Source organism: Orcinus orca, chromosome 11 (assembly GCF_937001465.1).
Source record: "Orcinus orca chromosome 11, mOrcOrc1.1, whole genome shotgun sequence".
In the NCBI taxonomy this organism is placed as follows: Eukaryota; Metazoa; Chordata; class Mammalia; order Artiodactyla; family Delphinidae; genus Orcinus; species Orcinus orca.
Window position 1 is genome coordinate 58,501,178 of NC_064569.1, and position 14,839 is coordinate 58,516,016.

General features: G+C 34.8%; 1 protein-coding gene across 1 annotated transcript in view; it reads left to right on the forward strand.

Moving 5' to 3' along the window:
• The window catches only part of TRHDE (thyrotropin releasing hormone degrading enzyme), a 408,390-nt gene that overhangs the window by 377,509 nt on the left and 16,042 nt on the right, over positions 1–14,839 (forward strand). The window contains exons 16-17 of the mRNA XM_004281902.4: positions 8,928–9,095; positions 9,627–9,767. Of these exons, the coding sequence (XP_004281950.3) occupies positions 8,928–9,095; positions 9,627–9,767 (309 nt within the window). The remainder of the gene's footprint in view (positions 1–8,927; positions 9,096–9,626; positions 9,768–14,839) is intronic.

Genomic DNA, 14,839 nt, shown 5'->3' on the forward strand with positions numbered 1-14,839 from the left:
CAGTGCAGGCATTCAATGTGCACTGTTTTCCCCTTCTCTTTATACACATGCAACGTTATGACCAATACCTGCCAATTACATGTATATGTGCATACATACATTTCACTTATTTCAGGAAGTCATAACGTTTGAGTCGACTCTTTTAAAATGTATGTTTTTCTCAGCTATATTATCTCCCAATGCAAAATCGGCCTTCTAGCTTGTTTTGTAACTTTTTTCATCCACTCTTGCCATTCTCCCTTTCTCCAGACCCCAGCTTCTTTTTTTAATCAATAATTTTATTTTACCTTGTAAGGACTAGACTTTTTATAACTATATTTAATTATCAAATTTAATTATATACATCCTTATTCCTTAGCATACATACATGTATTATAAAGTTTTTCATGGATTTCACTGCTTTTTCACAGGAGGATCAAGGTGCATTTCAATGAAACCATAGAACATCCAGGATTTGATGAGAATAAGAATATTTCTCTATTTTTAAAAAGTACAGCATTTTCTTATGCAGTGAATCTAACAATTAAAATTACAAAACATACAGAATTACATTTTGTTCAATGCACAGACACAAACACACACACACAGAGAATAGTAAAGTTTACTTTAGCCAAATAAAATCTTTTAGTTGGAGACCTTTCAAGTGAGGAAAGTATATTAATTATTGCCTACTCATGACAGTTTACTTGTTATGCCTAAAGAATTAACTAAATGGCTGTAGTTGATTCTTCCCAAGCTGTACAATCAGCCTTATTAACCACAGTGACCTTGACAGTGCATTAGAAATGAAGATAAACCTCATTTGCATAGACCCATACATTTGTTGATGTAGTAATTTGATGGATACAATAAACTGGTGCAATTTTCTACCTTTGTATGAAGAATTCAAGACAATGACTGTTGCTGTAAGTTATTCCTGGGCAACAAGATTTATTTGTTCAGGTGGAGCCCTATGTCATCCAGTGGAGTTTTCATAAACACTCAGCCTGGATCATGATTTGAATGGGAATAGTGCGATGGATTTGCTTTTGTAACTAATGTGTCGTTCCTATCATTACCTTTCATCTTAAAAGTTAACCACAAGTACTGATTCCTAATCATTGTGATTCAGAAAACACCATCTATATTTAGACTTCATATCATAGGAGGCACTTAGATTTACAGTGCTCTGACCTGAGCTAAGTGAAGAAGAAGCTTAAATATTCAAGGATCAGGATAGAGCACGTTTGAAATTCGTTGGGAAGCCACGGATAATAGGCACGCAATTATCCAGAAACAATTTATCTCCTCTGTAACACAGGCATCTATAAATAGGGCAATTTATCAGCCATTTCACAACTCTATTACAACTGTATACCTCTTAAGTTGTAAATTATGTTTTTAGAGCTATTTATGCTAGCAGTCTGCTGCTCACTGTTTTAAAGTGAGTCATCATGGATATCTTAATTTTTCTACCTTTGTTATAAACCAGTTCAGTTTTTTGGAGGTCTTATGGGTATAATTGATTCTGGATGTCATAAGGGTTCTGAGTTATGAAACGTTAAATAACTTTGTTCTAGGCTTTTCAGTAGAACGTGTTCAAAATCCAGGCCAAAGAAAAATTTTCAACAAATCAAGTCACAAATTCTCCTCTCATTGTGTTTTTTCCCCTTTACCTTTTTGTAGGTCTTTGTCATGACTGTCTTTGTCATTTTTACTCTGAATTTTTTGGCCACTCTGTACATGTCTCATGTGTTCTTTCTTTCTTTCTACTTTTTCTTTGATGTCTTCTTCTTCTTGTCTTTTTTTTTTTGCGGTACGCGGGCCTCTCACTGTTGTGGCCTCTCCCGCTGCGGAGCACAGGCTCAGCGGCCATGGCTCACGGGCCCAGCCGCTCCGCGGCATGTGGGATCTTCCCGGAGGGGCACAAACCCGTGTCCCCTGCATCAGCAGGTGGACTCCCAACCACTGCGCCACCAGGGAAACCCCCTTGTCCTCTTCTTTTTAATGCTGTCTGAGTCACTTGGTTTCTTTTGTTCTTATGCTTTAGCAATTATATTTTATGAAGTGGTCTTAACAGCCCAGAAACTTAACCCTCTCCATCCCTTTCCCTTCCCAGCCAGTAGAAATAATAGCTACTGTATATATAGGGACTTAAAGGTTTAAAATATAATGTAATATATATTATTTCAGCTTAAGCAAAGTGAACGTCTCTTTTAAAGTACATTTACTTTAATTATAAGAGCCATTTAAAAGGAGTGCAGCTATCTTAAAATATACTCTTGATACATTTGGGATATTAAGAGTTAAAATGACCCACCCATTCCCAGCAATCCTTTGTCTTTCATATGGAAAGAGCAGCATATACCTCTTAGCAAATATGCAAAAATAAAATGTGAAGAGGTTTGGAATATCATTTCAGAACACAGTAATTTTAAATATAGTTGGTCTGTTGTCCACCAGGTTTCCCCAACTCTATTTTGTTTTGAGGCCCAAAGGGTATTTTGTTTTTTCGTGCTCCAGGTTCAGTGGGAATGAGCAGGCTGTGTGGGCACCAGTGAGAAGACTCTTCAGAAACAGAGCAGCCCCAGCTGATGCATGAAAGGTGCCAGCTGACAGCGTTGCTGTCTCCTGTTCTTTCAGCCACTCACCAACTGCATACTTCACTTGAGATTCTGTTCTTCCTTGGCCATGGGCCTTGTAGAGATACTAAGGAACGATATTCCTTTGGTTGCCAGGGTTTTTGTGTAGATTCAGCAGTGTATTTGATTGACAAGTATACCAGTAAAGTTAGGTGGAATTATAAAAGTGTATTTCATTGTAATGCCTTAAACTTGAGATGTAGTGTCTGTAGTGACTTTTATAATTACTCATTCACTTTTAGCAAGGTTGTCTAAAAACTTTATTTTTGCTTTCTTCGTAGTCCAGAACTCATTTGGGAACGATGGGAATATTTGTTGGCACTGCATCCTAATAATAATAGTAATAAAAGTAATGAGGAGGAGAGATGTTATTGCTACCTATTTAGACAATTTTCTATGTCCCCTGTACTTGGCTATACACAACATTTATCTAAAATCCATACTGAACCCTTGATATGCACCGTTTTCATGTGAATATCAAATGAAACATTATTTCATTTAATCATTGTAACAACCCTGTAAGGAATTATGATTCCCATTTTCCAGATGAGGAAACAGACAGGTAGGTGCAAAAAGTCACACATCCCTTCTAAACAGCTGTCATTTTTATTCAGGATGGCTTTCTTAGCAGCAGTCAAGGGACCAAGAAATCTGGATAGAATGAGAGATGGGGGTAGCAGACAAGATGGACAGGGTCAGCTTTGTAAATGCAGGTTAGTTTTCAGTCTGATAGTTAAAAGTCTAGGATTGTCTGCCCCAAAAGAAGTAAGAGTGCTTGTACTTATAAGGCAGAGCAAGATACAGAGTATTGGTGAGGAAGCCTCAACCAAAGCTGTCTTCCAATTTTTAGTTAGAATAGGCAAATGATATTTCAAATGAACTGCAAGTTCATTAAAATTAATTAAATGGTGTGCCACACTCTATATCAATGGCATGTGTAGTGCCACTGAAAGAAAGAGGTATTCTTCGAGAGGCCAGTGACTTGAGAATTTTTTTTATTGTCTTTGAAAATAATTAAATCCACATTTCAATGTTAATACAATCACTAATGAAAAGACACTTGTACTAACAGAGCAGGAAGGGACCTTAGAACTCATGTATTTTAGCCCTTGTCCAATTAGGATTAAAAATAAAGCCCAAAGCAATGACCTTGACTTGCCCAGTCCTGGAGGCAGTTACTGGTCAAATTACGTCTACTGAGAACCTGCTTAGAAATAAATAGACCCATATCATGATTAAGCATCAAAATTTATATTTTAAAATAGTGTGTTTTTTTTCTTTTAGCAAGTATAATTTTCCTCTGGGAGATATTTTAACTGTATCATCAGAATTATTTCTATATATTATTCAACAGAATTTTTTATATTGGTATATATTTTATTCTAAAAGTAACAGAATTTTATCTTTATAAATGTAGTTATTTATTTCCAAAGTAACTGTAAACGTTATTAAATTATTAAATTTGAAATATGTGTGTAAAAAAAACACTAGTTACCTATAATCCCCAAACCCAGAGGCTAATGTTAATATTCTTGTTTATCTTTCCAGCCTTTCTTTTTACATACACATTAACATTTTTCTTTAGACTTAACACAGTGATATTTATATATATATTACACTCTGTCCTTAAAAATATATTTCATCATATTAAATAATATATTTTACCATATCATTAAATATTAATCTATGATATCATTCTTAGTTGCTATTTATATCTTAAACTAGTCCTTTATTGTTATTTTAAATGAGTCCTGATTTTTAACCTTAAAATACAATGCAGCAATGAAGAATTTCATAGCAAAATCTTTGGAAATTTTCCTGTTATTTATCTTAATTTACCAATCTACTTCACAAGTTTCCATTTAATAATTACCAATTTACTATGTTTTAAAATATTAGTCCCACTACCTCACGATTATTATTTAACTCAGTAAAAAATTTTTCCTAAAAGACACATGCCTTTAATTTTTCCACTGCTTAATTTTTTAACTTCTACTCCAAAGCTTTTAGTTTTTAGGCATTTGCTTTTGGCAAGGTAAAAAAGGTTAAACATATCACCAAAATGCAAAAAATAAATTATTCCAAAATGATATACTGAATTTTTATGCTGAATTTTAAACTTTTATCATACAAATGAACTCTGTCATCATGCTATTTAAAATGAGAGTAGAATAAAAAACATAGTAGAAGTTACATTAATTAGGTAATCATTTCTGCAAAGTCAGTACCTTAGAAAGATAAAGGCACTTCCTTTGGGCTCAGCATTACCCCATTCATCTTGTAGGAAGGCAGCTAGCAGAGACCAGCTTCCCACATTATAAAATTCCACTAAAAGATTTACTTCTGAGGCAGCAGTTAAAAAGAAATGACCATGGGGGGATTCACATTTTCATAAACAATTTCCATATTCTCTCTCCCTGTAATCCTAATATCAAGAATCTCATTAGGACTCATTTGCACTATTCATAACTGTGAGTTCTGTGGGTTTTTCAGCTCATGCTTTACAAAAACTGAGCTTTTTCATTTGTTCCTAATGACTTTGGTTTATACAAAGAGATCTTAAAAACTGTCCCCAGAGCAATCATTTTGCTAAAGTGTTGTTACCGCATCTTTACAAATTTAGCAGCAAAAGGGGGTTTCATTAACAATGGAAATCGTTAGGAGCCAAGGACCCTTGGCAAGTTCAGTGCTCACCAATCTTGTTTTATTTTCAGTGATGAGTACAAATAATCTTGTGACCTATACATTGATTCTTTATCTGCTGGGTGAGTAAGGAAGATAAGGAGTTGGTGGGTTGGGAGGAGATGCTAGAAAAATCTGAGTGGTATTTTCCGGCTAATCCGCTCTGTCCTTGCTCTTCTAAGGAGCCTTATGAATCTTAAGTAAGTGTACCTCCCAGCATCTGCTAATAGCCATTACTTTCTTGAGAGTTTGGGGATTCGTAGCTGAGATCAAGGGCTATTTTTCAGTGGACCATCAACAGGTTTCAGATTATATATGTAAATATATGTAAGTCTCATTTTCATAGTAGTGAAATTTGATGCATCTGCTATGCACAGGGGGACAGCTGCTCATGAGCCTGAAACTTGACCTGCAGTTTCTTCCAGAGCACATCCAAATTATGTGGTCTTTCTCTTGTTTGAGGCTGCCGGTTCAAAAACAGAATTTGCCCCTATTCTGGGCAGCTTTGCTTTCAAAAGCCTCCTTTGCCCAGGACGACTTTTGTTAGATTCTTTCAGGATGGTCTGTCTGCCATTTCATCCAGCACTTCATTGCTGGGTGCCCTTTCAAGATTTCTTCTCCTTGCTCTGTATATGATCAGCTTGCTACACAGCAGCTCCTTAAATACACCCCCAGCCTATGTCCTTTAAGTCAGCCAGAGGCTGTGTTTTAACAAGTGTCATTTTGATTCTGGTGAACAGAACGGAAGCTTACTGTTGGAAAACCATTCTTGCCACCGTTGAATATTTATCAAAGATGACTGGGGGCTTCCCTGGTGGCGCAGTGGTTGAGAGTCCACCTGCCGATGCAGGGGACACGGCTTCGTGCCCCGGTCCGGGAAGATCCCACATGCCGCAGAGCGGCTGGGCCCGTGAGCCATGGCCGCTGAGGCTGCGCATCCGGAGCCTGTGCTCTGCAACGGGAGAGGCCACAACCGTGAGAGGCCCGCGTACCGCAAAAAAAAAAAAAAAAAAAAAGACATGACTGATTAAACTATGGACTTAAAAAAAAGTAATGAAAAACAGAAGGTAGAAGTGACATCTGTGGCCAGTTCAGCACTAAGGGAATTATAGATTGGATGCACTGGTATTACTCTGCAGCCTACTAGTTAGATCCAGGGTTTGGTTGTTCTTACTTTCTATAAGATAGCGTTTTATGGAACAACAAAAATCAGCATTCAGTGATAATTACTGATGATTACTACTAACAGAAATCTTAATATCTTATGTTCATCATTATTAGCTATGTCTAAGCTGATAGAAATAGGAAAGACATTCATGTATAGCCCATCCTGATTCTCAACTTACTATATTGTTGTTATAGTGCAAAATATCCTCTCTCAGAACAGTTTCCTCTCCTGCAAAATGAAGTTTATAATACAGATATCATGATATTATCGTATAGACGAAATAAAATAAGACAGGTAACCTGGAATGTAGTATTGTGCAAAAGTGGTATTTTCTATCTCTGATGCCCCTTTAGCCGGTGTCCAGGACTTTGCACTGACCAACCCATTTATTCATTTGTGTATGCATTTTACACAGTTCAGCATCAGCCAGGAGCAACTACTGAACTGCAAAAATATGGATTGTTGCTAATGACTATCGTATATGACACAAGTTATTTCTAAGGAACATAGTTTAATATCTGCCTTTTTCTTTTTCCTTTTTCTTCTTTCTTTTTTTGCCTTTTCTATATTTCCATATGTCTTTCTGCTTGATATTGAGACTGGTTTCATACACAGTAACAAACCTCATTCAGTGGGCTCTATCCCTGAACTCTTTGGTATATTAATTGCTTAAGGAATTTTTTTTAGAACGTAAGCTGTTACTATTAGGTCTAATATGCATTGATCTATGATTTGATGATTTAAGTAGACATTTTCTTGTTAGTTTTTGCAAATTTTTATAGTGATCTCTTGGCCAAAATCATGACAATAATAATACAGTGTTGTACCCTGTAGCCTGTAATATTTGGAGGGAAAAAAATCATCCTCTTTTCTAGCTCTTGATTTAAAGGAAGATTTTAAACTTTTAACTTATTGCAGTTAGTAAAGATGGATGCATTTTTGTAATATTATGTTGTATCTATCAGGACTGACAGACTCTTCAACATATGGTGGCAATGTTTTCCCTAGTGATTTCAGATGTGCCGTGTGGCAAGCTGGTCATAAACAGAGCAGGGAGAAGAAGGTTTCACCACCCACTGGGAAGACTATTATGGGTACTTTCGTCAAGGGATTCCAGGGCTGAGAGGGAAGACAGGAGAAAGAAGTGAAGCTCTTTTCTGGTTTCTTCTGATGTCTATATTCCTTTTGTTCCTTCAAAAACAAAACAAATCAATCAATCAAACAAAATGCTTGCCTTCAAATACCATAAAGGAAAAAAAGCTTCAGTCAGCAAGATTAAAGTAACTATTCTCCAAACATTTTAATTATTGGTAGGAAGAGACAGAATAATATACTTTTAGCCATTTCTGGGAACTGTGAATTTTGTATGATAGTACTAACAACTCTACACATTTGGTATCCTGATACACAATCTTCAATATCCTGATTGTAGACCTACTTAGCTGCTTAACAGAATAAGATGAAGATCATCTTATTGGTAGTCATTCAGACGCTTCCTCCTGTTTTCCAAATACTCCATTAACCAAAGCAATGTTTTAACCATCAAAGTCTTAAATATTTAAAAGGGATTGTTTCATCTTGTTATCCAGAGAAAACATTTCTTATTATTAACCACATTCAAATTATAAATGAGAAATTTTAATAATAGATTACTAAATATTATACAAAGCAGAAATGCATTTTTAATTTTTTAAGATATTGGAGTGTTCTTTTTTTGTTTTGTTTTTTTTTGGAGTGTTCTTTAAGAGAACAGTTTTTTTAAATGTGGGGTATATATCAAAACGTGAAAGAACAATATTTAGTAAAAAATTGCCACGGCAGAGTATACATGAGAATTGCAGCTTATAAATAGCCAAGATTAATTAAATCGAGTAACAGTTTCCCACTGTAACATTTACTTTCTCAAAATTTACTACTTATGTTTTATCTGTTTATTATCTATATTAGTAATCTTCTAGGTTCCAAAATTTGGAGAGCTATTTGAGAAAAATAATTTTAGAAAAAATTGGCTAAGAATTTAGGAGATGTTTCTGTTTTATCCAGATTAGTCAGTCTCTTCATCCACTGCTTTCTCGTGGTTCTTGGGTCTAACAATTCTGAGAGCAAAATTTTTGATTGATAAATATATGAATGTTGGTGGAAATATAAGGCACCCTGTTTCTATTTTTTTAAGGCTTTATGTTCTTGTTGTTCTTGTTGTTTATGATTCTTGCTTACATAGTTCCAAGAGTGGAAAAAATTTCATTCAAAACTATCTTTAAATAAAATACATTATTTTATTCATTTAGTTGGGAATATTTTTGAATATTGTTACTATATAGAATTATTCTCTTTCAGGTAAATCTAATTAACAAAACCATCTTTTTAAAAACTGACTAGTAGAGCAGCATCTGTCTTTATTTTCAATACTATGAAGCTTTTAATTAACGGAAAACCACCATGGGTTGCTTCTTTAGAATACCACTAAACGTTAGAGACATCGTCTACTGTACAGGAGTTTCACTACTAGATGAGGATGTCTGGGAATTCATATGGATGAAATTCCACTCCACCACGGCCGTTTCTGAAAAGAAAATATTACTGGAAGCCTTAACTTGCAGTGATGACAGGAATTTATTAAATAGGTGGGTCAATTAATTTTTAAAATTTGTGTAATGAGAGTATTCTCTGTTAATCAGACTGTACTGAGCTTGTTTTTATTTCCTTAAATACATGCTAGTTACTCTAAAATTTATCTTTCTAGAGCTAAGGAAAACTGCCATATTAATATGACTAAAGCTTGTTGATTTGAAAGGTATACCTTAGTTTCTAACTAATTATTTTATATGTTTTTTCATATATATGTAAGACAATATTTCATTATAAAAAGCATTTATTAAAAAGAATTTTTAAAGTGAGTTTGCATCATCAAACGAAAACTGTGATTTCTCCACCCACAAGATTGTTCTGACTTTAATATATTAATTACAATACTATGAATTTGATCTTCCTCCTTTTATAAAAACAAAATTGTTCTATTGATAAAATTTTTTTAGTAAAGTTTACACTGGACTATTCGTTGAAGACTGTGATAAATTAAATCATGTAATTTTGGTAATTTTATAAGAAATCTTTGTTATTGGACTAAAAATTTCCCCACAATTCTATTCTTAAAGGCTTCTAAATCTATCACTGAATTCTGAAGTGGTGCTGGATCAAGATGCAATTGATGTGATAATCCATGTAGCTCGAAATCCACATGGCCGAGACCTTGCCTGGAAATTTTTTCGAGATAAATGGAAGATATTAAATACCAGGTAAAAATAAGATTTCAATCATTCATACTGGAGTGAGTAAATCAAAGGTGACATATGAGAGATAAAAGCCCTACTTTTTGTGGTAGAACCAAGGTCCAGATAATAGAATTAGATTTTGAAGTAGTCAGCCAAGATGGGTGTTGCCACTCTTGTGAAACTCAGAATTAATTTAACAGTTCTATAACATTATTCGTTTATTAAAGACTGATAACCACAATTATATATGGAAATGTGCAGAGTGAAAAGGTTTAGCATTGCAGCTTTCCTGGAAGATCTATCAAACTGTCTTAGGTTGAAGGAATCATCATTAAAACCCTATATCCTGAGTGTGTTGTAGAAAAAAATGATTTATGAATCATATGTAATGGTATTATAACAAGAAAACTTTAATTACTTCTGTAGAATTGTTTAAATTCTTTTAAAAATATAAATATCATAAAACACCTGAAATAAAACCATGATATCGAGAAGGAATATTTGAATGGCTTTATAATTCTAGTTGCAGTAGAATTTATTCCTGAGCCATCTTGCTTCATGTTGAGAATTCAGCCTCAATTTTGGAAAATATTTCGTTATGTATTTAAATATATTATAATAAATGTTAATTTATTACTCTGATAATCTCTATGGTATTTTAAAATTAAATTCATCATAGAGCATGTAAATGCTGCATGTTCTCCAACTTAAATGTCCCCAGACAACATACCTACTGTTCTATCTCTTAAAAACTGGTGTATAAACTTTATTTTTTAAAAGCACATTTTTATTGGTTGACCTTGTATAATAAGTTCAATTTGAATGGATGTGTCATATTAAAACATATTTCTGTCTATAAATATTTCATTGTTAGAAAGCACTGATATTCCTAGAAAGCACATTTTTTTCCCTAGTATTTTCAGCTCAGAAATTGGAATGTTTGAAAGATTAGAGCTTGCTTTGCTGTCACGCACATAGTATAATGAATAGTCAGACACAAGGTGGAATTAATATATATATAAACAAGTATTTCACTTTAAAAAGTATCAGATATCTACCAAATAAACAGTTTCTTTAGGGAGTGGTTTTGTAGATCAGAGCTCAGTGTAATGCATATATAGTTTATAGTCCCTACCAAAAAATGTTTGGTTCCTGATATGCCTGTTTTGTTTCACTGAGAGTCCATGATCTCTAATCAAAATGTAGAAAGATTGAGACAGCATTAAAACCACCTCAGTCTAATGACCTCTTTGTTTTATTAACTGAACATTAATAACAGGGAAAACTCTGCAGAGGGAGGAAGAGGCATTTAGAAACTCAACTTTATGCTCAATTTTTCTGTAAACCTAAAACTGCTCTAAAACTAAAGTCTGTTACTTAAAAAAAAAAAAAAAGGTAGAAAGATTGACGCTTCAGCATTTCTACAGACAGGGCAGCGTTTATCCTGACAAATAGGATTGTCTCCTTCATCTTCTACTCCTCTGTCGATCTTTGAACCTGAAAGTTCATGGGGAAACTGTCCAAGGTTCTCCTTGCTTCCTGCCCTGCAGATTCTCCCTAGTTTTAGTTGCCATCAAATCTCGTGGCTTGAATCATTCCCAAATCTACATCTCTAACTCAGGCATTTCACCTAAGCTTCACCCTATGATAGTCAGTTTCTTGTTGAATCCCCTACTGGGGTAAATCGTCATTTTCCTTTTATCTTCCTTTTCTCAGTAAATATATGGTCATCCACCAGTTGCTCAAGCCAGGCACCTGGAAATCTACATATGGTTGTCCCTTTCCCTTGACATATGTAACAATTAGGCTTGAGGTCTTATAATTTAACAATTCCTAAATGTTTCATGTTTCTTGAATTCTTCCTCTCTTTCCTGCTACCACTGCCCTAGTGAAGGTTCTTATCTCTTGCCAGTACTCTTAACAATAGCCTTCTGTCTCCTGCCTTTATATTTACATCTACCACCACCAGCACCACACACATACACACACTCACACACACTCACACATACACACACATACACAATCTCACACACACACTCACACACATACCTCTTCCCTTTGTCCCAAGAATCTCTCTGAAAGGCAAAAATGATATTTTCCTGCTGTAAAACCTTCAATACTCTGTGCCACACTGAAAATCTAAGTTCCGCTCTTCCTAACCCTTCTACCTCTTATTCTATTATCCTCAGCCTCACAATTTATACACTCAATACCAAATGCATGTAGTCGTCGGCATACACCATGTTGTTTCACACCTCCTTGCCTTTGTTTATGTTGGCTCTCTGCCTAAAATTACTTTCTTCCTTGATATTTGGAACTACTCCATACTTAATCTATCTGGCATCATCTCCTGGAAGCCTTTCTGAAGACCCCACAGCTAAAGAGAATTTCTCTGAACGCTGTATAATTTTATTTTCACCACAGTTAGCCACAATAATGGGGAATGATCTGTTTACAATACTACATAGTATATTACCTTCAAGGAAAGGATTGTGCCTTTTTCTTCTTCACATAACTGCAAGCAAAGTATAAGCAAAACACTCTTTGAAGAATTATTCTTATTCCTGTAGAGTAGGCCATTTCTGTAACCACATATTGATCACTAATGATTACTTATATTATTATTAATGTTGGTTTATTTTATTTTATTGATATAACTTTTCCCATGGAATAGTTCAGTGTTAGAATTACAGCAAATTATGATGGTCATACAGTTTAGCTCCCCTCATTTTACAGATGAGAAAACTGAGGTTCCAGAAGGTAAATTACTTAAGTTCCCACAGGTAAGAACAGCATTAGAAAACCTCTTGTAGTGATGACTGGACCTCTGCTTTCAAAAACTCATAATCTTATCTTTAGAGTACTTCTAGTTTTTTTTTTTTTTTTTATTGAAATGTAGTTCATTTACAATACAGTTCAGGTGTAAAACATAATGATTCCATAGTTTTGTAAGTTACACACCATACAATGTTATTAAATTATTATTGACATTCCCTGTGCTGTACATTATATCCATGTGACTTATTTGTTTTAGAACTAGTATTTGTACCTCTTTTTTTTTTTTTTCTTGCGGTACGCGGAACTCTCACTGTTGTGGCCTCTCCTGCTGTGGAGCACAGGCTCTGGACGCACAGGCTCAGCGGCCATGGCTCACGGGCCCAGCCGCTCCGCAGCATATGGGATCTTCCCAGACCGGGGCACGAACCCGCATCCCCTGCATCGGCAGGCGGACTCTCAACCACTGTGCCACCAGGGAAGCCCTATAACTCGTATTTGTACCTCTTAATCCCCTTCACTTCACTCCACCCTGCTCCCCTCTGACAACCACTAGTTCTCTGTATCTGTGGCGCTGTTTCTGCTTTGTTATATTTTTTCATTTGTTTTTTTCTTAGATTCCACATATAACTGAAAACATACAATATTTGTTTTGCTCTATCTGACTTATTTCAGGTAGCATAATACCCTCTAGGTCCATCCTTGTTATAAATGGCAAGATTGCTTGTTTGTTTGTTTGTCTTGTCTGAGTCATATCCCATTGTATATATAAATGCCACATCTTCTTTATCCTTTCATCTGTTAATAGACACTTAGGCTGCTTCCATTTCTTGGCTATTGTAAATAATGCCACAGTGAACACAAGGGCTTGTATCTTTTCCAATTAGTGTTTTTGTTTTCTTTGGAAAAATACGCATGAGTGGAATTGCTGGATCGTATGATAGTTCTGTTTTCTCATTTTTTTGAGGAACCTCCATACTGTTTTCCATAGAGGCTGTACCAATTTAAATTGCCATCAGCAGTGCATGAGGGTTCCCTTTACTCCATGTACTCACCAACACTTGGTATTTCTTTATTTTTTGTTGACAGTCATTCTGACAGGTGTGAAGTGATATCTCATTGTGGTTTTGATTTGCATTTCCCTGATGATTAGCAATGTTGAGCATGTTTTCTTGTACCTGTTGGCCATCTGTACGTCTTCTGTAGAAGAATGTCTATTCAAGTCCTCTGCCCATTTTTTAAATGGGTTTTTTTATATTGAGTTTTATAAGTTCATTATGTATTTTGGATATTATCCCATAATCAAGCATATCATTTGCAAATATCTTCTCCCATTCAGTAGATTGCCTATTCATTTGTTGATGATTTCCTTTTCTGTGCCAAAGCTTTTTAGTTTGATGTGGCCCTATTTGTTTATTTTTGCTTTTGTTGACCTTGCATGAGGAGACAGATCCAAAAAATATTGCCAAGACTTATGTCAAAGAGTGTATGTTTTCTTCTAAGAGTTTTATGGTTTCAGCTCTTAGATTTAAGTCTTTAATCCATTTTGAATTTATTTTTGTATATGGTATAAGAACATAGTCCACTTTCATTCTTTTATATATAGTTGTCTAGTTTTCCAATACTATTTATTCAAGAGACTGGTTTTCCCCCATTGTATATTCTTGCTGCCTTTGTCACAAATTAATTGACCAGATGTACATGGATTTATTTCTTTTCCACTGATCCACGTGTCTGTTTTTGTGCCAGTACCATATGTTTTTATTACTATACCTTTGTGGTATAGTTTGAGGTTAGGGTGTGTGATACCTCTAGTGTTGTTCTTCTTTCTCAAGATTGCTTTGACAATTCAAGGTCTTTCGTGGTTCCACACAGATTTTAGGATTATTTGTTCTAATTCTGTGAAAAATGCCTTTGGTATTTTGATGGGGATTGCACTGGATCTGTAGATTGCTTTAGATAGTATGCACATTTTAACAGTATTAATTCTTCTGATACATAGCACTGTATATCTTTCCATTTAATTATGTTGCATTTAACTTCTTTCATCAGTGTTTCATAGTTTTCAGAGTACCTGGTCTTTCATGTTCCTTGGTTAAATTTATTCCCAGATATTTTATTCTTTTCGATGCAGTTGTAAATGGAGTTGTTTTCTTGACTTTTCTTTCTGATAATTCAGTATTAGTGTATAGAAATGCAGCTGATTTCTGTATATTAATTTTGTTTTTGCAACTTTATTGAATTCATTTAGCCTAATAGGTTTTGTTTCTTTGTTTGTTTTTGTGGAGTCTTTAGGGTTTTCCATATAGTATAATGTCATC